Source organism: Rutilus rutilus (assembly GCF_951802725.1).
Source record: "Rutilus rutilus genome assembly, chromosome: 1".
Taxonomy (NCBI): Eukaryota; Metazoa; Chordata; class Actinopteri; order Cypriniformes; family Leuciscidae; genus Rutilus; species Rutilus rutilus.
The window spans coordinates 19,858,888-19,886,569 of NC_140209.1; the positions used below are offsets into that span (position 1 = coordinate 19,858,888).

The 27,682-nt window shown below is 38.1% G+C and overlaps 1 protein-coding gene across 5 annotated transcripts in view; it reads right to left on the reverse strand.

The window, feature by feature from the left end:
- LOC311292661 (ecto-ADP-ribosyltransferase 5-like) overlaps positions 1 to 27,682 on the reverse strand; it is a 63,522-nt gene that overhangs the window by 19,881 nt on the left and 15,959 nt on the right. For 2 of the 5 annotated variants that reach the window (XM_084412440.1, XM_084412438.1), the window contains one exon: positions 16,435 to 16,522. The exons of 1 other annotated variant lie outside the window; for it this stretch is intronic. In XM_084412440.1, the coding sequence (XP_084268566.1) occupies positions 16,435 to 16,485 (51 nt within the window). In that variant the 5' untranslated portion in view covers positions 16,486 to 16,522. Of the gene's footprint in view, positions 1 to 16,434; positions 16,523 to 18,085; positions 26,174 to 27,682 lie in introns of those variants that run through there. 2 more of the 5 variants (XM_084412439.1, XM_084412443.1) reach the window with 2 other exon arrangements.

The following is a 27,682-nucleotide window of genomic DNA, read 5'->3' on the forward strand; positions in this document are numbered from 1 at the left end:
GCAACTGTGCTGAGACAGGACATATCTGATGTCAATCCTAAATTGTGGGCGGATGATGATGTAGTAGGCTGATATGATAATTATGTTATATGATAATTATCTTATCAAATGGGCCATTGTTAGAAGTTATAGTTTTCTTCCTATCTCAGTCATGTTCAGAGAACAGTTCTGCATGCTCAGATTCTTATGTAATGCACATCTGGTATTCATTAATATGGACCCCAGGTCTCGCTGGAGAGAAGGATAGCACTTTCTATTGTATGCATTGTGTAGAAGTCTCTGGGCCGCAAGGCACCAAAGGATATCTTACCGGATATTGACCATTTATAGATTTGTTATACAACGTATATGATGTCATGTATGGTTTCATTGGATAGAATGGTCAAACTCCCCTTAGTCTTTCACTATATATTCAATAGATAGAGTGTTGTGAGTTTGAGCATTGTCTCCCCAGCTGGTTGATTGTTCATTCATATGCCCGAATAAAGACGAAGACTATATAGGCACTTTTTCGTGTTGGAATTCTTCATTTCTAACAGTTTTATAATCAAAACTAGTAGTTTCCTCCCTCTCCTTCCACACACACACACACACACACACTTAAACAGAACTATAATGTGAATCTCTCCCACTAAAGTTACAGTTCATGTATCAGCAGAGGCATTTCCTAAACTTTTTTTAAAAAGTCAATTGCAAACCAAAATGAACTGTTTAGAGTTAATACTCTATCCCTAATATACAGATGGTGTCTCTTGCCAGAAGCTGCTGGAGCCGTCGCCACCTTCACTGGATCTGACCGATCACAAGTCCATGATAACACTTCACAGATGTGATGGTTTGCAATGGTTTATAGTGCCATCATATCTGCATGAAGCAAATCTTTTTGTTCAGCTTGAGCTTCATTTCTGTTCTCCTCCTCCCTGTTGCAGTTACATCATCGACTTCCTGTTATTTTCCAGTGGAAGATTCTTGCACAATATTCTTCTCACTATTTTTTTTTTTTTTTTTGTACAGTCTGCAAAAGGTCCTTGACTGGTTGTTGAGAGCAAGAACGATCACGAGACATTCAGCACAAATGAACCGAGAAACAGCAAGAGTTTGTTCAATAAACTTTATTAATCCTGTCAGTAATAATCTCCCACAGATGCTGAACAGACTGATTCCACTAACAGTCACATGATCAGATCGATAAAGCCCGTATGAAAGCGTGTCGATCGTCTGAAACCCCTCCAGCAGCCGGACAAACTGAAGCGAATCAGCACAGAACCGCATTCACACTGACATCAGTTTGATTCAGATTCAAGGTTAAAGAGTTTCCCTGGCAGTGCAGCTCTGATCTGAGGTCAGATCATTAACGCTTGTCCGTTTCACACCGTTTCACACCGTCCACACAGACAATGGGCTAAATATACAAATCTTTAATCAATAATAGTTTGTAAAGAAAGCAGAAAGACATTAAATCACCAACAATTCTCGTATTAGACTATAGGGTATCCCCAAATAAAGCATTTATATTTAATCAAAACAAATGGATTTTATATGTGTGGAAACAATTTCTGCCTTTATATTATTAAAAGTGCCGTGTGCAGCACCTGAAACACACACAGACTCACTTCAGCACAACACAGTCACACTGAAGTTCACACATGAACAAACATGTACTGTACACTGTAGAACAATCAAATAATAATAATAATTAATTACATTTATATAGCGCTTTTCTCATCACTCAAAGCGCTTTAAATAGAAGGGGAGAATCTCCTCAACCACCACCAATATGCAGCTCCACCTGGATGATGCGACGGCAGCCATATTGCGCCAGAACTCCCACCACACACCAGCTTACTGGTGGAGAGAAGACAATGATGAAGCCAATGAGTATATATATATATAAGTATGGGGATGATTAGGAGGCCATGATGGACAGAGGCCACTGGGCCACTACAGGATTCTGTAGAATTTCTTTTCTTCTAGACCTATTAATCGGTCTATCACAGTCAAATAAAAAAGAAAAGTAACACAAAATGGTGTACCAAAAGATTCCCACTCCTAATGAGTGTAGGTCGAAACGGATTTGTAAAAATCTAATTTCATGTGTGATTTTTTTCATGTGTGATCAGATTCCAAACAGATATGTACAAAAACTGGATTTAGATGGACAATCTAAAGTAGGCTAAATAGATTAATATAGATAGATTAATAGAAAACAATATTTGAGTTCTAAAGTAATAAATAATCTTGTAAATCTCTCACTGTACATTGCTATTCTTGTTATGGTGGTGCTTAGGATCCATTGCTGACACATTACATCTGCTCTTTACTAAAGCACCATCAGTGATTTGATTCTGGAAACGGGCCTGCCTTTAACCACAGATACAGAATCCCAATTCTATAAATGTACGTGAAGTTAAAGCGTGAACATTGTCAATTATCAAACAAGTCTGATGTGATTCTTGGGCAGTTAACATCTAGGCCTACTGATGACATGTTGTTTAAAAAAAGATTTGATAATATAGAGCTATATGATCTATTCATGTTATATAAAGTGCCATATTGATTTTGTCAGTTTCATGAAAGTGATAAGATTGGATATTCATGCATGATCTATTTTGTTGTGTTGCTGGCCGGAGGCACCATGAAGTCGTACTTGAACAAACAGAACTTTGTTATCAATCTGTCCCACTACTACAGTTCACATTTCAGTCTTTTCTCAAACTTTTATTTAGAGTAAACAAAGTGGAGAACATCATCCAAAGTCAACTACAAGCCAAATTAACTTGTTGAAGTCAAATATTCACTGTATAGCAAAAGTAAACCGTGTGAACAGACGATCTCTTACCTGAAGGTGGTTGAGGCGCTGTCGCCATCTTTTCAGTTCAGTTCACTTCAAGTTCTTTATTCAGCCATGATGTTATTACAGATTCAATAATAACACCAACAACAAAATAATAATATTCAATGCTGAATAGGAGCATGAGGAAGACATAGTCTTATCATTTCATGCCCCTTTATTCAAAAAATCTGGTTTGTTTCAAATTTGTCAAACATTGGTTCTTATGCTTCACTGACTTCGTATTTTCCAAGTACATTTTTTTAACACATTTTATTGAATTGAACAATTGAACCTACCTTATTTCCTTCCTGAGTTATTCCATGACAAATAAGAAAGATATGCAAAATCATAATAAAAATTACATATATATATTGTATTTTATCCGCTGTTTCTTGGCAGGACAATGTCCAAATGTAATGTAATTTATATTTTCAAAAAAATTAAAAAGAGTTCTTTCAAACGATACCTACCTTTTGACTCTCCTTGCTATAGTTTTGGAGTTATTATGATTATATAATTTTTATATAGTTTGGGGCAAAATTGGCTGTTTCAGTCTTACCAGTTCATTTCTCTCTGTGTGTTTGTGTGTTTGTGTGTGTGGGTGTGTGTGTGTGTGTGGGGGGGGTGTCTTATTTGCACTCTTGATGTTTTAGAGTGTCACCCCTTCATTGCTGTACACTTTTTTTCAGCACAGTGGCTGATCTGTAGCTTGTACCACCAAAAGTTTCTCTGAGTTTTCCTATTTTTTCGTTTTTCCCATTCATTTCCTATGTCGCCCGTTTTCGGGCGGGAGGAACCTAAGTGTGACTTTTTTTTTTACGACCCTTTAACATATCAGAATCATCTCCTTGATTTTTTTGTGTGTTCATATAGGTAATAAAACAAAAGTCACCAAGTTTCACCCCCATCCGATAAAGCAAAAAAATTAAACAATTCGAAACGTTCAAGTTTTCGCCCGTTTTCCGGCGAAGAAGCCCAGAGGGTTAATGCTCATTCTTGTACTATTTTTGTCTATCAAGTAATGCTGTGGACGGTAGAACATGTGACAGACAGTTACACGAGTTCGATTGGGGAATAAACACAACGCGTTACAAATCGTCGGACATCGAACAAGCACAGCTAGCCTCCGAAGATGTCTAACTTACTAATCCATCAACAAGAACGCCAGGTGCTTTTTAGCTCACACCAACTATCAGTGAAAGCTTGTCCGAGTGATGTACAATATAAGCAATATAACGTTATTTACAAGTCCAACAGCATGTGAGGACGTGTTGTGGGAAGTGAGGTAGCCTATGCCGCAAAGCAGTCGAATTTTGTAGTTCTTTTTGTTCTCGCGGGTTCCTACCCGAAACTCGAAGTTTAAAAGTGCGATTAAAAACGATACAGACCCCGTCAGGCTATGGCAGGCGACGTGTCATTCAACCTATTTTAAGTCGATGTACCATCACAAGAGTCTTGGAAATATATTATGAAGGTTGAAAAGTTACCTGGTGCTGCTTTAAATGCAATTATAAATAATAAATAAATTATTCGAAATAAAATAAAATAATATAAAAACAAATGTAGTCCAGGTTTCTTCTGGGACGATCGGTTAATACAGGTTACCCCACTGCGTGAAGTTGGCCCCCCACCCAACGCAAAACGTCGTCAAAATATGCTCAATCGTTTGTGCTCCGTTTGTGCTGTAAAAAGTTTTGTTTGTGCTGTTTCGGTTTTTTAGATATTAAAATAATATTTTTAGGTCATTCTGAGGTCACTCAGCCCCCCAACATGCTCCAAATTCACCCAAAATAGTCTTGTTTGTTTGTGCTTCGTTTGTGCCGGTAAAAATTTCGTTTGTGCTGCGTCGGGTTTTAAAATATCAGAAATTGAATTATAGACGATGACGTCACCAGCCCCCCCACATGCTCCAAATTCACCCAAAATAGACACAATCGTTTGTGCTCCGTTTGTGCTGTAAAAAGTTTCGTTTGTGCTGCTTCGGTTTTTTAGATATTAAAATAATATTATGTGGTCATTCTGAGGTCACTCAGCCCCCCCACATGCTCCAAATTCACCCAAAATTGTCTTGTTCGTTTGTGCTTCATTTGTGCTGGTTTGTGCCGGTAACATTTTTGTTTGTGCTGCGTCGGGTTTTAAAATATTATACATTAAATTATTGTTGATGACGTCACCAGCCCCCCCACATGCTTCAAATTCACCCAAACTATGCTCAATCGTTTGTGCTCGATTTGTGCTGGTTTGTGCTGTAAAAAGTTTCGTTTGTGCTGCTTTGTTTTTTTAGATATTAAAATAATATTTTTAGGTCATTCTGAGGTCACTCAGCCCCCCCCCCCCACATTCTCCAAATTCACCCAAAATTGTCTTGTTCGTTTGTGCTTCGTTTGTGCTGCGTTGGGTTTTAAAATATTATACATTAAATTCAGAGGTGGACAGTAACAAAGTACATTTACTTGAGTACTGTACTTAAGTACACTTTTTGAGTACCTGTACTTGAGTATTATCTTTTCTGGAAACTTTTTACTTTAACTTCACTACATTTGAAAGACAAATATCATACTTTTTACTCCACTACGTTTCTGTCAAGGTCCTTGAGTAGAAAGTAGTAACGTCAGTCAAGGGATGATTTTGGTCTCTAAATGAAAGTCGTGTTGACGTCAGAACCAGACGTCAAATTACGTCAAAACCCGACGTCACATTCACGTCAGAACCCGACGTCAGAAAGACGTTGGATTTTGGTTGGAAATGAAAGTCGGGAAATGAAATTCAATCTCATATTCAATCCCACTACTGGAACTGTGTTCTAGAAATAAATGTGATATTGATATGAGGGTAGGCAGGCATAGATTCAGAGGCATAAGGTACTGTAAGTATTACATTCAACAATGCAACAATAATAAAACAATGCATTGACATTTACTTTTTACTTTTGATACTTAAGTACTTTTAAAAACGAGTACTTCTGTACTTTTACTTAAGTAATAATCGGTCTTTACCACTTTTACTTGTAACGGAGTAATATTTGACCAGTAGTATCTGTACTTTCACTCAAGTAAGGAAGTTGTGTACTTTGTCCACCTCTGATTAAATTATTGTTGATGACGTCACCAGCCCCCCCACATGCTCCAAATTTACCCAAAATAGTCTTGTTCGTTTGTGCTCCGTTTGTGCTGGTTTGTGCTGTAAAAAGTTTTGTTTGTGCTGTTTCGGTTTTTTAGATATTAAAAGAATATTTGTAGGTCATTCTGAGGTCACTCAGCCCCCCCACATGCTCCAAATTTACCCAAAATAGTCTTGTTCGTTTGTGCTCCGTTTGTGCTGGTTTGTGCCGGTGAAAGTTTTGTTTGTGCTGCGTCGGGCTTTAAAATATTAGACATTAAATTATAGACGATGACGTCACCAGCCCCCCACCTGCTCCAAATTCACCCAAAATAGTCTCTTTCGTTTGTGCTTTGTTTGTGCTGTTTTGTGCCGGTACAAATTTCGTTTGTGCTGCATCGACCTTTAAAATATTAGACACTGAATGAAAGCGAATTATAGACAGTGACTTCACCAGCCCCCCACCTGCATCTTTGTGACCGCGCCACAGAGAAATGCACATTTCATACATAAGCAGAGAGCAGTCTGTTTTCTTTCGTTTTGAATTGTTCTGTTTAAAAGTAGACATGTCTGTGAGGCAAGTAGGCTACAGTATACGCTGAGTTTCTGTTCATTTATGAGACCAGCTGCAGTTCAGGCACCGGCGCATCCATGTCCTGATTATCTGTTGTCTGATATATTTAGGCTACTTATTATTTATTAAATCCAGGCGATTGGTTGATGAAACATTGATTAAAATTAAGATACAATTAATACAAAATGAATTTCACCTTAAAGAAAGGCTTTGTGCTTTCTGTTTAAGGTCTCTGTGGAAGTTTTAAAGCCTTTTAGTGCCGCTTCAGAGCGCTCACGTCCGTAACGGAGAACTGTTACGTCCGTTACATTATTTTTTCCTCATAAATGCAAACACAAAAAATAAAATAAAATGAATAATTTATGTTCTGCGGAGAGCCAACGCTTCTTCATCCGGTGGGTAGTAGGCCTATTACTTTTGGTTTGCACAGTGTAGGCCTAATTCTTAGAATTACAAAAAAAAAAAAAAAAAAAAAAAATGAACACACATGCATGTCTAGGCTTTCCCTCATATTAAATATAAAACGCATGTGTAGACTGATATTTTTCTAATGTCTGGACTCCTTTATTAAGGGAGTAGCCATGGATGTAGGCCTATAAACAGACTTTTCAATATATTGGTATTAAGTGCATTTTCTGAGAATTTATATTTCAAGTTTTGACTTGCAAATGTCACGTCCATAACGCTGGAATTGACCAATTTGAAATAATTTATCCTCAACTAGTTTTGTGGTTTAGGTCTATGTATTTTATAATATTAACTTCAAATAATAGCAATTTGAAGATGTGGTAGCATTGGATCTGGACAGGAAGGATAACTCTGGGAAGGAAGGGATGTGTCGCAACTCTTGGAAGGGGTGTGTCGCAATTCTGCCTTCGAACACCGCGACACAGGTTCGTGGAGACACAGGTTTGTGGATCTGAGTGTCGGGATTTCGGTTTCATATTGCATATCGTTACAGCCCTAGTCATTTTAGAATGTTAAGTTCTACTTCTGTAGTTATCTTGGTGAAAGTAACTCAAAAGTAGGCTAATACAAGAGTTGCAAATGTAATGCATTACAATTCTGAGACAGCCTAATATTGTAAGGTAAAGAATTACTTTTAAGTAACAGTAGCCTAACAAAGTAATCTATAATTGAAAGCTGAATTTTCTGTATCATTACTCCAGTTTACAATGTCACATTATTCTTTAGAAATCACAAGATGTTGATTTTGTGCTCAATTATTATTGGTGCTCACTGCTCAGTTAAGAAAGGCTCTTATTTTTTATCAGTGTGTGATACATATTGCGGGTTGTTTTTTTTTTTATGATAATTTTTTCACTTTTGATTAATTTAATGCGTCCTTGCTAAATAAAATTATTATTATTTTATATACTACTTAACCAAAACATTTGAATGGTTGTAGGCTATATCTTGGTTTCCAGAAAAAAATATTAAGCAGCACAACTGTTTTCAACATTGATAATGATCAGAAATGTTAGAGCATCAAATTCATAACACTGAAGACTGGAGTAATGATGCTAAAAATTCAGATTATGGTGTGTGTATTTATGACAATGTTCATATTGTGTTATTAACAAAACAATATAAGTAAAAACACTTTTGAAGTTTGTGTTATTGCACACATCCAGTGATCCGCAGTGTCCTTTAAAAGTTGAAAACGCACAGGATATATAACAGTTAAGTGAATGTGATTTGGTTTGCCATTTCGTTCTTACCTTGTTACTTCAACTAGCTACCTTACTGTTAGAAAAAAAATACTTTTTGCAGCACACACGAAGACAAACGATTGAGCATGTTTGGGGTGAATTTGGAGCAGGTGGGGGGCTGGTGACGTCATCAAGAATAATTTAATGTCTAATATTTTAAAACCCAATGCAGCACAAACAAAACTTTTACCGGCACAAACCAGCACAAACGGAGCACAAACGAACGAGCCTATTTTGGGTGAATTTGGAGAATGTGGGGGGCTGAGTGACCTCAGAATAACCTCACAAAATCAATCATCAAAATCAATCATCATCACAAAATCAATCATATTATTTCCCTCACTTTTCTCGGGCACTGAGTAAATCCTGATGTTGTTCCTTCTTGAGCGGCTTTCCAGATCTTCACGTTTTTCTTTGAGTAAAGTTTGTTGCTGTAACATGTGAATCATTACTCGCGTAATGTTCCTCTCATTGTCCTCGCTGTCAGACATCCTCTGCTCAGCAGCGTCCGTTCTTTTTTTAATATCTCCGAGCTCATTTCGTAAATCACTCACTTCTTTCCTCAGTGCCACAAAGTTCCCCGACGTCTCAGTGCGAAATGCTCTTATTTCTTTACGTTTTTCAGCCATACCAAACTTGGCGGCGTTGCTTGCCTCCTCGTGTGCCTCAGTCCCATTGTCTGGGTCAATTTGTTTGGTTTTACTTTTTGGCTTTGTCATTCTCAGTTTTTCAGATCAAAGCCCTTTAGTGGGATGTTCTTCTAGCCCTTAATCGCTGTTTGGGGTCAAAATGACCCCAATGGACTTTTCCTTCATTTTTTAAAAGTGTTACCTTCATCTCAGGGGCATGAAACTCTGTGACTTTTCCTAAATAATCTATCTAAACATGCACAAAAAAAACTGGGCTTGATTTGGTTGTTCTAAAGGTGTGTAAAAAAAAAAGTACCATTTAAGCTGTTTGGGGTCAAAATGACCCCACATTGAAAATGAATGGGAAAATGAAAAAAATGACTTTTTAAAATTTTGTTTGTCAAAAAAATAAAAGTAAATCCATTATAAATCTGAAAATTTTTACAAATAAACCAAGGTCTGGTCCTAGAGCATAAATAAAAAGTAGAACGAACTTTCTAACTTTTACACACACACTCACAAACACACACATGTATGTGACTGCAACAGAGAGCATTTTTACAGAAATTGGCAAATAAAATAAACAAAACTGGCATAAATCTAAAAAAAATTACATTTAAATAAAGGTCTGGTCCTAGAGCATAAACCCAAAGTGGAACGAACTTTCTATCTCATACACACACACACAAACACACACAAACACACACGTATGTCACTGCAACAGAGAGCATTTTTATAGAAATTGGCAAATAAAATCAACTAAACTGGCATAAATCTGAAAAATGTCACATATGCAACATGGAACAAGCTTGCCCCCACCCACACCCACATCTAAAAATTTAGAAATTTTTATAATTTCTAAAGTTTTTACACAAACCAGCAAATGTCAGTATTCTATCCCTAACACATAGAGCAATGTCCAAAAACTATTTAGATTTAATTAAGATCATCATTTAAGTGATTTTTTCTTAAAAAAATCTTTTTTCATGAGCCAATTTATGGCCTAGTTATGTAATTGTGCAGTAAATAGGTAAAAAACTTCTAAATTTCCACAAAAACACAGCATAAATGTATAGTTGAGAAGTAAATAAAAAAAATGATATATAGTTTTCCATTTAAAAAATGTATATTTCCTTATGCAATCGCTCTTTTAAAGTTTGGGGTCAAAATGACCCCAAACATCTTAAGTGTTATCCTTTTTTAACAGCGATTAAGGGCTAGTGAAACACCACCATTTTTCTCAAAGAGAACAGTTTATAGTCGCGGTAGTCACTTCAGCTTAAGCAGAGTCATTTACCAGCCATATACTGCTCTTTACTAGTATCTGATAACAATCCACAAAATGGCTTCACAGAAAAGAAATGCAATTCACATCATTAAAAACATGTGTTTTCAATGGTTTATATTGTCAACATATTTGCATAAAACATAACGTTGCAGAAAAAACTCACTTGGAGCCGTGCTGCTGTTCAGGCATCATTCAGCTTTAGTTTCACTGCCGTTTCGCTTCTGCTTGTTGCAGTTTCATCATCTTCCTGTTTTGTCCCCTGTAGCGAATTCCTGCATGTTCTTTCTCCGTCAAATTTAATGTGCAAATTCTTCCAAATCTTTGATTTGTAGTTGAGAGCAAGAATAATCCAGTTGTTGATGGCACACAAGACATTCAGCACAAATGAATTGAGAATCAACAATTTTTTCATTCTGTCTGTAATAATCTCCCACAGATGCTGAACAGTTCGATAAAGCGTATGAAAGCGTCTCAAAGTGAGTCGATCGTCTGAAACCCCTTCTCCTCCTGGAGAAACTGAAGCGAATCAGCACAGAACCGCATTCACACTGACATAGGCTGCATAGATTAGGTAAGCCAGAACCGGGAACACTTCCCATAAATCCTGATGTACTTGTTACATCAGAGGAAGAATGGCATCTATACTAATATTAGTGTCTTTGTTTATCCCGAGGTTTTACCGCAGCCTGCCGGATCCAGGCCGTATCCAGATCTGATGAAGGACCTTCGCCTGGACTGATGACAACGCAGTGCTGAAGTGCCAACTAGTCTCTCCCTATGGAGGATCCCTTTACCACTCTACAGATAAAGCGTTGTCGGGAAAATTCGTTTCATTTGGCTTGGTTTGTAGGGAATTACAAACCTGTGCACATATATTCAAACGCACATAACTAAAGAACCAGTTCTTAATGCGCATATGAACGCCATCAGCGTTTCTCACAGGATCGCGTTTAAAGTTTGTGTAGAGAGAATGGTGTCGTCTTGGCGGCCCCTAATTTAATAACAAATGATCGTTGCGACGGAAGCGAATCAATCAAAACTAACTTTAGCTGTAAAGTAACTTTATTAACCCTTGTATGGTGTTCGGGTCTGTTGGACCCGTTTTCATTTTTTATCAAAAGAAAAATGATACAATGAATTATTTTTTCAAACTGAGACTCATTGGCCTTGGCTCATTTTGTGTCAATGAAAACACACTGTACACCCCCCCTACACATTTATATTACACACAGGATGTTCGGGTCCTCTGGACCCGGGGCTAATAAAAGTATGGAAATTGAAGGTCCTGTGTACCTTTACTCTGTCCTCCTCCTGTCAGGGCTTGCTGTTAGTGTGTGTATGTTCTTGTATATGGTTTATGAGGACACAAATGTGTATAATGACATGGGTATTACAACGTAAACATGGTTTATGAAGACGTCTGTGTCCTCATACTAAAACATACTAAATGGTGTTTTTTGAAATTCAAAAAATGCCAAAAGTTTTCTGTGATTGGTAGGTTTAGGGGTAGGGTTAGTGTAGAGGGATAGATTATACAGTAAGTACATTAGAAAAACCATTATGCCTATGGAGAGTGACCGTACACCACATATCCAAGTGAGTGTGTGTGTGCATGTGTATGTGTGTGTGTGTGGGTGTGTGTTTTGTGTGTGTGTGTGTGTGTGTGTGTGTGTGTGTGTGTGTGTGTATGTGTGTGTGCGTGCATTTTGAGAGATTGTGTGTAAGTGTGAAAGAGTGCAAGAGTTTTGTGTTTCTACTCCTGCTATTCCCACACGAGGTTGCAATTCTTAAATGTGATCTAACAAAGGTAAAGAGAAAATATTAACCATATATGCTGTTTATATTGCTTGTAATTGGGATGAAGTAAACATCTGTTGAGTATTTTAACATAACATTTTTGATTGTGTTGAATTAAAAACCCCAAAATGCAGCGGGTCCACTAGACCCACGAACACTGGCTGAGTAACAAAAATATGAACACCACACAAGGGTTAAAGAACAGCTATAAAGCCAAAACAATCTCTGTTACCTTAAATTATACATGTATCTCTGTAAAGCTGCTTTAAAACAATCTACATTGTTAAAAGCGCTATATAAATGAAGATGACTTGACATCAGTCAGTCTTGTAAACCTGATTGCTGTGTATCCAGGTGTATTTATATTCCCCCTAAATGACTAAGATTTCCATCACACATCTCCATAACCTGTACAAATCAAGAAGATTTGGAATTACCTTCAGGTTTTTAGCGCTGTCCGCTGGTTAGAAATTCCCAAGGGAAGTCTGTGCCAAACTCAGTCTGGATGTTCGTGCTCTTGAGGCTCGATGGGATTTTTGTCCAGGTTCAGAAAATAGTTTTCAGAAGAACATCACTCTGAGACTTGTTATAGAGAAGTTTACGAATCACCACTTTCAGTGGTTTCGTTTTAATAACAAAGTACAGAATAAAAAAATCAACATTAGAAAAATACGAGTATCTTCACCACGAGGATCGGCCTCGAACAGTTGAAGGTCTCACAATTTATACCCTTCAGAAATCACAGGGTTTTCCCTTAAGCACAAAGCATTTGCATCACATATATAATGGCATCAGCATTTGGCAAGACAGCTTCACAGCAAACGATCAGTTTGGGCTGAATTTTCTCTTCTCCCTGGGAATTTAAAATGGAAGTACACATTAAAGTGTCACATGACTCAACAATCCCAGAGGTCAATGAACTTCACATACTTTCTTGATCTTGAGTTTTGTGCTCATTGTGTTCAGGTTATCACTGTAACCCTTACAATTTACAAGTTTATTTACCATATTATAAGCCAGTTTTGAATTTGGTTGATACAATATAATTCAAATTATTTTAAAAGTTGTATTATCTGCATATTTTGCAAAGAATCAGATCTCCGTTTTCCAATATATTAAATCAGCTGCTTTGACTTTTCCCACTGCTGACCAGCGCATGAATATTTGATTCAATAAAGCATGTGTAAGAATTGAGAAATTACAAAATGCTGGACAGTCTGTTTCGAGGGTGACCAGATCCTGAGAGGACAAAAGGACCTCTCTGGAGATTACAATTTGAACTGGCTCTCGTGCACCATCGTCTCGATGAAAGTCTCACCTCCGAGTCATCCTAATCTACATCTCTTTCCCTCTCCCCTCACCCCCTCTCTCTCATGCTCAGATGATCACCTGAATTCACCCAAGAAAATGTATAGTTTAATGCAGTAGCGGTTTTAGGCACGGGCGAACCGGGCAATCGCCCGGGGCGGCATTTTTGGGGGGGCGGCGCCGCCGTCACAAAAAAAAAAAAAATTCTGCGCTGCGAAGCAGTTTTCTATTATCTATCATTTCACTGTGTGGGGAATTGGCAAATTTGCGCCCCCTCTCAGCTGCAGGCGCCCCTGCTTGCTGAGAAGATGCCGCGCACAGAAGCTGTTTGTTTGAGAAGGGGAAAGGGGAGGGGGCGCGGAGGCGCGGGCGCGGATGACAGTTCACCTCTGGGTCTCTCCCAAATGGAACGGACAAGGGGGGGGATCCATATAGTTATCTAAGTCAGTCACACCTCGACTTTCTTCCAAATAATGCACATTTCATTCATAATATTATAAATACAGGCCTCTATATTTCCTGCACATTTTTGTTTTTCTGAATGGTCTGAATAAAAATAGGTAATACAAAACGATTACTTGGTCACCACCACCAAGGTGAATTGGTTTAGTCTTGACTTCTGGTCGTGACTCGTGAGTGACAGTTGGTATGGGGGGGATCAGGGGAAATCTGTTGATTGTCGATGTCGAGTGCCAAATAAGAGATGGACAAGAAAGGTCAAAGCCATCAGGTGTCCAATTTAGAAACGAGCGAAAGATAAAGGTATGCAACTATGTTTTCTCTGTATGATTACGGTATCCATGTCATGAATGAAGGGGCAATATTAATTGGTGGGTATAACTCTTATTTGTTATCCTTTTTGCAATGATTCTTGCTATGCTTAACAATAATTCGGTTTTAACTCAAACACGAGATCTAATTTCACCATAATATTGTGCTTTGCAACAAAACTGTGACAAGTTCAGTTATTACACTGCAAAAAATGCTTTTCTTAATTAGTATTTTTGTCTTGTTTCCAGTCCAAATATCAAACATTTCTTAAATAAAGATGCATAACGCTAACAAAGTGGTAAAATGACATAAGATATTAAGTCTTGTTTTCTGGGGAAATAATTTTTTTATTTATTTCCCCAGAAAATAAGACTTAATATCTTAAAATTGAGTGAAACACTTAAAATTGAGTTTTTGCTTAAAACAAGCAAAACATGATGATCTGCCAATGGGGTAAGAAAAATTGTGAACCCCCCCCCCCCCCCTCCCCCTCGAAGGGGCTCGAAGGGGCTCGAAGGGGCTCGAAGGGGGTCTCGCACAGGGTGTAATTCAATGTAGAACCGCCACTGGTTTAATGTGAATGATTAACAGAGTATTTTCATGTTTGGTATCATTTAGAATGTCACAGTGCGACTGGTACAAATGTCTAATTTCAGAATAAGTAAAACAAAAGGTAATAAGGTTTTTAAGAGTTTATGGATAACAGACACACAAAGGAAGATGGTCTCACACCCCCAAGAGGTGCTACAGCACAGGTGTCAAACTCAGTTCCTGGAGGGCCACAGCCCTACACAGTTTTGTTCCAACCCTGCTTCAACACACACACACCTGCAGTTTTCAAATAAGCCTGAAGGACTTGATTACCTGATCAGGTGTGTTTAATTAGGGTTGAAGCTAAACTCTGCAGGGCTGTGGCCCTCCAGGAACTGAATTTGACACCCCTGTGCTACAGTGTACCTCTGAATGCAAATTTCTATTGTTAGCACATGTTTCCAGGTAAAAGGTTTGTTTATATAAGGAAATGCAGCAGGGAGTTCGGGGTCTTTTCTGTATTTCAGATACTCTCACTCTCAGCCTCACGGACCGATCTTAAATACAGAAAAGGCCCCGAACTCATGTATTTCTTAATGTTGGGTTTGCATCTTTTCTTTATTCCAGAGAATTTGATGTTTTGTATCGATTATCTTCGAAATGATTATGAAATTGGCATGATACATTTACCTGACATAATAAATTGTTACATTTGATTATTCTAACTGACTTTGACATTATTTTACTAAAGAGTCAAACGGAATAGTCAAACATTCACTTACAATTAATGATCCACAGATATCATTAAAACCTTTTCATTTATGGAGTCAGATGAATTAACGAGAGAATACATAACTAAATGTATTGTAAATTTAACCAACCAATACTTTGCATGAGGGAGGACAGAACACGTGATACCTTCCCCTTGTATTGGCGAACCGGCAATTGGACCAATATATCGGGCCTTACACATGACAATTAATTTGATGTTTAATAACCAGAAGAAACATGCAGTGTTTATCTGATTAGTAGCTAACCACAGAGCAAAAAACTATTAAAATTAATAAAACGTTTAAAAAAGCAACTTGGTTTCCACTGCTTACTGCTGCACAGTCCAGGAAGCTTCTTTTTTTATAGCTTTTCAAAATGTACACAGTTTCACACCAGGGATCTTTCTGATCTGCTCTTTGCTTCACATCAGTGATTTTAAATGTCTCATATGGAGGAATCAGCACCTCTTTCTCATTAGCAAACATTGAATAATTTGTCACATGAACACCTAAACAAGTGTAGATTTCAAAACATGATTTAGTTCCAAACCCTTGTGCTACTGTACGATCAGTAGAGGATGAAGCAAACTGGCCAAAACGAACTTCTTTGCCCTTAACGTTCTTATCAAATTCAACTCCAGTACCACGGTAAGTATTGTAGCATTTAGTTTGTGTTTTCTTCAGAATCTGCATCGCTTCTGTTAACCAAAAGTAAAGTGAATACCATGAATATGTCCCGGCTTTATATTTTTGTTTATCAGTACGAACAGCATTATTGAATTTCTCAAATAGATTAAAAGCTGAGTCAGAGTACACATAAATGGCAACTGAATGATTCTTTGACAAATTATCTCCTGGTGGTTTATGATACATTTCAGCATCTTTCCAAACTCTTGCAAATTCATAGTTAGATGACATTTCCTTAGCCAGAAATTCTGTCTGCACTCGATGTTCCATCTCCTTTGAACACCAGTAAAATTTGTCATCAACTGAATTATCTGCCATATCCAGTGGAAATATCTGTCCTCCAACAGCAGTTCTGTGATCCTGTATCGACAGGAATCATAATGATTAATCATCAGTATTCATGTCTGTAATATTCATACTCAAACACAAGCTCACCTGTCCTAGAACAGCTGAAATGAGAAGAAGAGCTTCAATGATCAACAGCATCTTGATTCAGTTGAATCCCTCAGATGATCCAGTGAAGCTATCGTGAAGCGCAGACAAGAAACACAACTGGGTTTCATACATACAAAATCCATGTGATGTTCACTGATATATGCACTGTAAAAATCCACCAAATTCATGCTTAAAGGGATAGTCCACTTTTTTTGGAAATAGGCTCATTTTACAACTCCCCCAGAGTTAAACAGTTGAGTTTTACCGTTTTCAAATCCATTCAGCCAAAATCCGAAATCTTCTGTAGTTACATCGTGTACTAAGACCGACGGAAAATGTAAAGTTGCGATTTTCTAGGCTGATATGGTTAGGAACTATACTCTCATTCCTGCGTAATAATAAAGAAACTTTGCTGTCATACCATGAGTGCAGCAGGCGTAATGATATGACGCAGCGCCTGAAAATAGTCCCCAGCTCGGTATCAGGCGGCAGGCGCTGCGTCATTTGTCTGTGCTGTATGATAAGAAATGACCCTGCATTACACAAGACAGTACAATTGTCCTCATTGCGAATGTGAAAATGAAAAGAAACTTTAAAAAATGCCCACAATTAACCCCATTTCTCTAGTACTTTGAAGTTCATACAACAAATATTGAAAACTCAATTAAATTTTAGGACTTTGATTGCACTTTATTTTACAGTACATTAACTTGTGTACTAACTGTGTAATAACGTACTGTGTAATATACGGTAACTACATGGGTTAAGGTTAGGTTTAGGGGTAGGATCAGGGTTAGTTTAACTGTCGTACATTAAAGTACTGTATAATACTGAATAATGTACTAAATAAATACTGAGTATTTTGTTCTGCATTATCTGATTAGGTTGTACAGTTACAATTTAAAGAGCATATTGTTATATACATCAAACAATATTACAACAAACAATATGAAAATTGCAATGCTTGAGCCCCTGCACTGAATACTCAGTAAATCTTACTGAAAATGGCCTTACATTCTAATATCTATGTTTAAGTTCTGTGTAAATTTAATAACATTTGGATTGAGGAGGCATTAGGAATATGATTTATTAATGTATTTACAAAATAATGTAAACTGTATTAAAATAACTACATTATATGCATATGTACATTTGAGTTGAAAATGTTATTAATATTTTTTTTTATATATATATAAAAAAGCTCTGCCCACGCATGCAATAAGCTAATGCTTAAGTCCAAATTACCTTCTCTAAGAAGTATCTTCTCCGAATTCGCCACCCTTCATGGATAGATGGATAAAAAATATGGAATTGTATGGAATTCTACGGTTTATTTTACAGATTTTTTATTTATTTTATTTTCCGCCAAATTATAGAGAGTAGTATGAGAGCCTCAAGCATCACCAGACACAACTGGGCCACCATCACAGTTCCATCATGCAAGCTGTGGTGAGATCTGGTATTTATCTCACTTCCTGTAGAACCCCTAGTATCGAAGTAACTAGGTAGTCTTTTGCTGTCAGGTTAGAATAGGATTAAATCCTCACTAGCTTGTTTAATCTATATCAGTAAATTTGAGGTGTGTCCCTACACTCTCGTGAAACAATAACAATCATTGACAACTAGACACATCGATCAAATTCATGCTTACTCTCCAGCAGAATCGTTCCTGGATCCTTTGTTGTCCTTGGTCTCGCAAGATATAATATAATGCTCTGTCTATTACTTATAGATCACTTTGTCTTTATAAAATAAAAAATTTTTGAACAAATGATAAAAATACTGGTTACACAATGATTAATATTTGTAGCAAAATATCAAAAGGTTACAGGTTATAAGACTTCAGCTTATCCAATCTGAACAGGGCAGTCCTGTATGAGTGGAAAATTACACAGGCTATTTGCCTTGTAAGCAGTTACAGCAATAGATTTAAAAAATAACTTGTCCTCATCCGAGGTTTTCAAGTTAAAATAACACAGCAGAGCAATTTGAGCAAAAACAAAATCAAAAATGCAACAGCCAACAGTCAAATAAAGCAGTCATATTTATACGGAACTGGGTTATATTGTTCCTATGCAGTTTCTTGGGCTTTTTCCAGAGGAACTAAATCATGTGACATCAACCTTCTATTGCTTCAGTCAAGGAGGCTTCTGGTGTCGACATCGTTTCCCATATATGGGCATTCTTCCGTCCTTTTTCCCACTCGTCTGTATTTCAACAGTCTTCCTACCATCATCTTCCGTGATGCAAGCCACACAGATGTTTCCAGAGGCACAGAGTACGTTAAGGGACCCGCGCACAGTTCAGTCAACACACAAGCTACCTTGCGACTACAAGCTCTATGCCTGTCCGAGTTCCAGCTCTCAAAACTCAAATGTCTTCATGTGTAGTCACTCAAGTCCAAGTTGCATATTCTGGGGAGAACATGTCACCTGTCCCACAGCAGCTCAACCCAGTTTCAATGCCACTACCTCAATTCAACCCTATGTAAACAGCAGCCACCCAGTTTGCTACACCACACACAGATAGTGTTCTGATATCGAAGCCTGTACTTCCTGTTGCAACCATTGCATCAACCTCAAATGTGAATACTCCGTTACCAAGCCAGGTAGCCCCACCTATCAATCACAATCAGTTTTTTTTTTCAGCCCCTCAGCAGCGAGTGGCAGTCTCATCTAACACGCCAATCTGCCCTCAACCTTATCCACATCCACCTGTTCCCCAAACTGGTTTCTTACCTCAACCCGTAACAGAACTTCTGATGGCAGCAGCCTACGGTATCCTTTGGCCCACACTACCAATGTTTGAGAGAGTCACATTTAGAGTCACATTTATTTATATAGCGCTTTTTACAATACAGATTGTTTCAAAGCAGCTTTACAGAGATAACATGAAAATAATGCAAAAAATGATTCATTTAGTTCATTTATATATATAGCCACTCTGGAGAAAACCGTGATGTCATCGTCCAGCTCAGTCCAGTTCTCATATAATGGTGTCACTGCAGCAGGCAGATCAATATATTGTTGAATATTAAATTAAATGTTACATTTAATGTCCCCAACTAAGTGCGCCAAAAGCCAATGGCACTTTGTTTAGCCGCGCGTCAATATGAAGTTACTTTGCCGGTGTTCTATCAAATAATGCTACCTATCAGATTGTACGGTTATCTGCCTTTGTTTTACTGTCCATTAAAATTACGTTGTAGCCTGTGTACTTTGTACAGCTGCCATCAGTCCCTCTAACTTCTGATGTCTTCAGAGCTTTGTCCTGCACAAATGCAGTCAGAACATTTAGTATGGTCTGAACCCGCTCCATCGACAAACGTGCGATATCGATCGCGAAGGATTATGCAGTTGACAGAAAAATGTTACACATGCCGTAGCAGATGAATACAACAATTAACTAAAGCCCCACCTCACTCAGTTCGGGTACCGGACCTGGTTGAAACACTCATGCTTCTAGCTGGCAGAGTGCCAAAACTTCGCCGGTGCCTTCAGCACCGCCCTAAACACGGTCGAGCCAGCGCTGGACTAATTTATCTATGGAGGTATTTTGTCATTTCAAATCTGTATTAATAATGCCATCAGAATGCAACCAAAGCACAGGATATCAATAATATGATGGCTATAAATAATTGTAAATCATACAAAATAAATGCCATGATCACGAGATTTTATACAGGTGTTACTATTGTTGAATTACAAAGGTATTAAATGTTTAATTTAGGTTCCAACATTAAAAGTTAAGACTTTGATTTTAGTAGGATCAGTTTATAGCTAGAGACTCCAGCCAGTCCTGTTTACTCTATAGGGGCAGTCAAGGACTAGTGGTTAGGGAGTTGGACTGGTAACCCAAAGGTTGCTGGTTCGATTCCAGAACCGGTGGGAAATGACTGAGGTGCCCTTGAGCAAGGCACCTAACCCCTAATCGCTCCCCGGGCGCCACACAAAGGCTGCCCGCTGCTCTGGGTGTGTGTATCCACGTTTGCAGTGTGTGTGTGTTAACTACTCGCTACTCTGCTCCTAATGTGTGTGCATTAACTTGGATGGGTTAAATGCAGAGGTCAAATTCCAAGTATGGGTTACCATACTTGGCCGTCACTTTCACTTTCACTTTTTCACTTTCACTTTATTGTAAGTTAAATGAGTCAGATCACGGAGACTCTGAACGCGTTGTTGTATTTGGAGCTCCATCGTTTTGATTCATAATCCGTGATTTTTTTCTTTAAACTCACTTACAACGAACATTTTCTACTTTTCCTCACTGGGAAGCACTGCTGCTCAAACCTCATAGTTACAACGCGGACTGTTGAGCAGATGAGTCTTAATGAGTCTACTCCATCAGGATACTGTTATAAGCATGAGCCCCGTCTGATTGGTCGTGGCGGCGGTGTTGCAACAATCTATAGAGATATTCTTAATGTTACCCAGAAAACAGGTGACAAGTTTAATTCGTTTGAAGTACTTGTACTAAATGTTACACTCTCAGATTTAAGAAGAAAATCCCTATTATCTCTAGCCTTGGCTACCGTATATAGACCGCCAGGGCCTTACGCTGATTTCCTAAAAGAGTTTGCAGATTTTCTCTCAGATCTATTGGTCAACGTCGATAAAGCATTAATTGTTGGAGTTTTTAACATGCACGTAGATAATTAAAACGATGCGTTAGGGGCTGCGTTTACAGATTTATTAAATTCCTTTGGGGTCAAGCAAAACGTCACTGGTCCCACTCATCGTCTTAATCATACACTCTATTTAATTATATCATATGGAACCGATCCAACCGATATAGATATCATTTCACAAAGTGATGATGTTACTGACCATTACATGGTAACTTGCATATTACGTACTGCTGTAATATGTCATGCTGCGCCGCGTTTTCGACCAGGCAGAACAATCCTTCCATCCACCATAGATAATTTCTCAAACTGCTTTTCTGATCTCAGCTGCTCAGTGAACCCAAACAAACAGATGAACTATAAATCACAAATGATTTACTTTTAGCTTCTGACCAAGGCTGTATCTCAATACTAGTTTTAGGCAAGGCAAGTTTATATATATATAGCACATTTCATACACAATGGCAATTCAAAGTGCTTTACATAGAAGAAATTAAAAATAATAAAAAGAAATAAGAATAATTAAAACAGTTTAGAAAAATAAAAAATAAAGTACAGTAGGCTACAGTCGGACGAACATTGGCACAGTGCTCATTCAGTAGATGCATAGCTAAACAGATGTGTTTTGAGTCTGGATTTGAATATGATTACTGTAGGAGCACGTCTGATCTCCTCTGAAAGCTGGTTCCAGTTGCGGCTGGCATAATAGCTAAAAGCGGACTCGCCATGCTTAGAGTGAACCCTTGGTATTTCTAGCTGATATGATCCTAGTGATCTGAGTGATCTGTTGGGTTTATATTCAGTGAGCATATCTGCAATGTATTGAGGTCCTAGGCCATTGAATGATTTATATACCAGTAATAATACTTTAAAATCAATCCTAAATCTAACTGGGAGCCAGTGTAAAGACCTGAGGACTGGTGTGATATGTTCATATTTTCTGGTTCTGCTCAGAATCCTGGCGGCAGCGTTCTGTATGAGCTGCAAATGTCTTATGGTCTTTTTGGGAAGGCCAGTGAGGAGTCCATTACAATAATCCACCCTGCTGGTGATGAAAGCATGCTCAAGTTTCTCTAAGTCTTGTCTGGAAACAAAGCATTTAATTCTTGCAATATTTTTCAGATGATAGTATGCTGATTTAGTTATTGCTTTGACATGACTACTGAAACTAAGGTCTGACTCTAGTGTCACACCAAGGTTCCTGACTTGATTTTTTGTTGTTTGACCCCTAGAGTGAAGGTATGCGTTCACCTTGAGAACTTCATCTTTGTTTCCAAACGCAATGACTTCAGTTTTGTCTTTGTTTAACTGAAGAAAGTTTTGACACATCCAACTGTTGACTTCATCAATGCATTGGCACAGGGAGTCAATGGGGCTGTAATCGTTAGGCGAAAGGGATAAGTAGATCTGTGTGTCGTCTGCATAGCTGTGGTAAGCAATTTGGTTCTTTCTCATTATTTGGCTCATTGGGAGCATATACAGGTTGAACAGGAGTGGCGCAAGAATTGAGCCTTGAGGGACTCCGCATGTCATGGATGTCCACTCAGACTTATGGTCTCCTATACTCACATAATAACCTCTCCCATCTAAGTATGACCTGAACCATTTTAGGACTATCCCAGAAAGCCCCACCCAGTTTTCCAGCCTGTCAAGAAGTATGATCAACAGTGTCAAATGCAGCACTGAGGTCGAGTAGCACCAGCACTGATAATTTGCCTGAATCAGTATTTAGGCGAATATCGTTTATTATCTTTATGAGCTCTGTGCTGTGGTGCGGTCGGAAACCAGATTGAAAATTGTCAAAGTATCCATTCGAGCATAAGAATTTGTTCAGCTGATTGAAGACAACTTTTTCAATGATCTTGCCTATGAAAGGAAGATTTGAAATCGGCCTATAGTTGCTTAATATGGTCTTATCTAGATTGCTCTTTTTCAGGAGGGGCTTGACAACTGCAGTTTTCAGGGAATTTGGAAAACTCCCAGAGAGAAGTGAAGCATTTACCACTTCTAGAAGATCTGCTTCTAAACTGTTTAACACACTTTTGAAAAATGATGTGGGAAGTGTGTCAAGAGCACAGGTTGATGTTTTAAGGTGCTGTACGGTTTCTTCCAAAATTTTGCCATCAATTTCTTTGAAATCAGACATAGTAACTTTCACAGGTGGTCTGATCTGTCTGACCCCAGCGCAACTCAAGGATGTGCTGATCACCTTTCTGATATTATTGATTTTCTCAGAGAAGAAAGAAGCAAACTCACTGCACTTGTTGTCTGAGAGCATTTCACTGGGAATCTGGCTTGGGGGGTTTGTCAGTCTCTCTACAGTAGCAAAAAGAGTGCGTGTGTTGTTTATATTGCTGTTTATAATATTTGAGAAGAAAGTCTGTCTAGCTTTGCCTAGTTCCATATTGAAAGCATGCAGTGTTGTAATGTAACGGAGTACAAATACTTCGTTACTGTACTTAAGTAGAAATTTCACGTATCTGTACTTTACTTCGTTATTTAAATTTATGTCAACTTTCACTTTTACTCCTCTACATTTCCTAGATAAAATGTATACTTTTACTTCGCTATATTTCCACTAAGCATCTTCGTTACTCGTTACTACAAAATAAAATCGGAAGAAATGTGTGCGACTACAATAAGGGAGGTTTGGCGAATCACTGCTCCTAGATTGCAGTACGCACGCTCCGCACGGCGCGCGCTCTATTTCAGCGTAATGCTTGTTTGTTGCCATGCCAAAGGAGGAGGAAGCACAACTGAAACCGCCATGGAAGCACGAGCACCTGCTGGAGGACCTGGAGCACGTTTAACCAGAGCTGCCAACTCTCACGCATTCACCGTGAAACACACGCAATTGACATTTTTCATACGCTGTCCCGCCACACATGCATTTTCTCACGCACAGAAAAATCGCGAAGCAAAGAGGACACGGAGACCGACAGACTAGACAAAGTTACTTTATGACAACTTACCGAAATGTATATTCCTCATACATAATATCGACCAATAAGTGTTTTTCATCAGCGTGAAGAGGTCAATAACATAGCTGAAGGACAATTATGTCACATTTACCTCAGGAAAGCCATTTAATAAACATAGGCTAGCCTATAGCACAGTTGGCAAGAAAAAAAATAGCTATAGAGAGTATTTTGCTAAATATGTGTTCTATATTACATATTTATTATATTTTTACTTATATCATTAAAGGTTTTATTATAATAATAAAAAACGCATTATATTTAATTATTTTTAACCTTAAATAATAGCCTACTAGCCTACCAGCTGATAGGGCTCTCTTTACAGCATTAGGTGAGTTGTTTTTATTGTTTGTTTGTTTTTTGAGAAAAATTAACGCCTATCTTGTGTAGCCTACCTAATATTTATACAAATGAGTCAATATTAAATCAAATCACAATTGAATTGAAATAATAAAAAAGCGTAGCTTACCAGAAATTGTACCATCTAAACATTGTAACATGTCACTAAACCTAATATAATTCAGTTTAATTACAAAAATGTTAGTGACAATCACAATACACTTATTGTGATGCAATTTTTTTTTTTTTACAGCTAAAGGTAGGCTACATGGAGTGGGAAATAAACGATAACACAAGTAGCCTACAGTACAGGCTACACAGTCCCTCCAGTTTTTCGCGTTTCCGTGATCGCTGAATTCAACGCATAACCAAAAAAAAAAAAAAAAAAAAACTTTTACTTTTACTTCAATTACTTAAGTACATTAAATATCAGAAAATTACTTTTGATACTTAAGTACAGTATATATCAGATACTTTAAGACTTTTACTTAAGTAATATTCTAAAAGGTAACTCACTTCTACCAAAGTCTTTTTCTAGTACGATACTTGTACTTTTACTCAAGTATTGCTTTCTAGTACTTTATACAACACTGAAAGCATGGATGCTGTCTTTGTAGATGTTATAATGGACTAAAAGTTTTGTCTTCCGCCACATGCGCTCTGCTTTTCTGCATTGTCTTTTCATATTTTGCACTGTTGTTGAGTTTCTCCAAGGTGCTTTTTGTCTGCCACTCTTCTTCCTGACTTTAACAGGAGCAATATCATCAAATACACTTTTAACTTTTGAGTTAAAAGAATCAAGGAGAAAATCAACAGAGTCTGCAGATATGCTTGGTGTTAAAGATATAGCCTTCATAAATAGTACACTAGTGTTCTCATTTAAGCATCTCTTCTTGACAGACACAGATCTAGCTTCAGTGGCAGGAGAGATCAATATATCAAAGAAAATACAGAAATGATCAGACAGTGCTACATCCTTAATAACAATCGATGAAATGTTTAGACCCTTACTAATAAGTAAATCAAGAGTGTGTCCACGATTGTGTGTGGGTCCATGTACATGCTGAGTCAGATCAAAAGTTTTTAAAACAGTTTTGATTTCTTTTGCCATATTGTTTTCTGCATTATCTATGTGGATGTTAAAATCTCTAGCAATGGTAAAACAGTCAAACTCTGAGGTAATTGTTGATAACAGTTCTGTAAAGTCCTTAGCAAAGGCTGGAGAGTATTTTGGAGGCCTGTAAATAATGATAAGTAAAATGCGTGGAGCACCTTTTAACACAATACCCAGATATTCGAAAGACAGGTAATTCCCAAATGATATTTGCTTACATTGATAGATATCTTTAAAAAGAGCAGCTAGACCCCCACCTCTCTTTACAGCTCTGCAGACACTCATAAAAGTAAAGTTAGGAGGGGCTGTTTCATTGAGGACTGTTGCACTGCAGCTGTCTTCTAGCCAGGTTTCATTTAGAAGCATAAAATCCAGATTGTTTGTGGTTATTAAGTCGTTGACAAGAAGTGATTTATTTTTAAGTGACCGAATGTTAAAAAGTGCTAACTTAACAGTCTTACTTTTCCCCACAGCAATATTAGTTTGACGTGTAATAGGCACCAGATTAGTTGGGTTTGCTGTACGGTAAATGAAGGCCTTTGACTTTCTATCTTGTAATAGAACAGCAATAGAGAAAGATACAGGCACACTGGGTTCCCGTTTGTTCTGTAAACATTTGAGAAAGTTACTGTTATCATAGCGGAGACCCGACACATATCACTGAGAGCTGGTATCAGTTGTTTTTGGTTCACCTCGAGCAGATGGAGGAGGGTGTGGGCCCTGGCCCTGGCGTTGTGGCAGAGGCCGAAGAGCTCTCACAGGAGGGGGAGGGCGAGCTGGGCCCGCAGGCTTTGGTGCAGGCTTTGGTGCGGGTGGTTGAGGTGCCTGCCGTTTTTTGGTTGGTATCTGGGGGCTTGCAGCAAAAGAGTGGGATAGTGTGGTTCCAGCATACACCAGTTCTTCCATTTTCTGTGAGAAGCACAGAAGTGGCGATGCTGGAGAGAGGGAAAAAGTGTCTGGTGAGAGGGGCTGTTGCTCTGGTGTTATCGGAGGCTGTGATATGCTCTGCCCTACTAAGGCAAAAGACCTTAACTCACCAGAGTGTGAAACTGAGAAAAATGACTTTAAAGTTATCTTAATGTCCTGGCAATTGAGTTATAGGTATAATATTGTAATTTTCACATGTTGTAGTGTATACCTTTATTAACCCATCTACAAAAAAATGTTGAACTCAAATTTGACCTTTGACCCTTTTTCGGAAGTTACTGTATTCTGCCTTAGCATTGCCCACAAAATGACAATTGGTCATACCAAGGCAAAAGACCTTAACTTCTATTTTATAGCCAATGTTATGCTTAAAATGTAAGCAATATTAATATAAATTGGACTCACTATGATAAAAATGGCTTTACATGTATCAACAAGAAGTTAAAGTAGTGAGAATAGTTGGAAAAGTATGAATGGTTTTAATTAACATGAATTTCATGAAACAAAGTTGATTAACATAACTAAAGTATAAAAGATGTGGAACATTTAAAGTTTTTTTTTTTGAAAAACTGACTCTAAAACTGAAGAGAGAGAGAGAGAGAGAGAGAGAGAGAGAGAGAGAGAGAGAGAGAGAGAGAGAGAGAGAGAGAGAGAGAGAGAGAGAGAGAGAGAGAGAGAGAGAGAGAGAGAGAGAGAGAGAGAGTGTGTGTGTGTGTGTGTGTGTGTGTGAGAGAGAGAGGTGCGGGCGTGATCGAACAGTGGGATCGCGTCCGCGCCTCTCTTTCTCACGCACGCACGCACGCACACACACACACACCAGTTTTAGAGCCGGTAGCAAGTTTTAAAAACTTGTGGTGGATGTAATGGATTTGCCTTCTCGTCGGTTGTTTGACATGGATTTTAACCAAGGTTCAACAAAAGGTAGGCTCTAAATTATTCCTAGTTGCTGGTGTATAATGGGTGTGTCATTGCGGCTCCAACCAACCAACTCGCGTAGTTTTCAGTCAGTGGACTGTCATTGGCAGGCGAGAGCTAGCTATGAGAAGCATATTTTATTTCAGTTGTACATGTAGCTTTGTATTACGGGCTGTGAATTAAGATATCATACAAACCTGCTCTATTCAGCGCTTGTTACTGGATAAATTGTTGATTATGGCTCGAAAAGTGTTTGTGTCTAGTTTGTGAAGTAGTATCGCTAGCTTAAGGCTACCGCTAGCTATTATTGGATGTTAAAGATTCAAAGCCATCTCCACCATCATTTTCCCC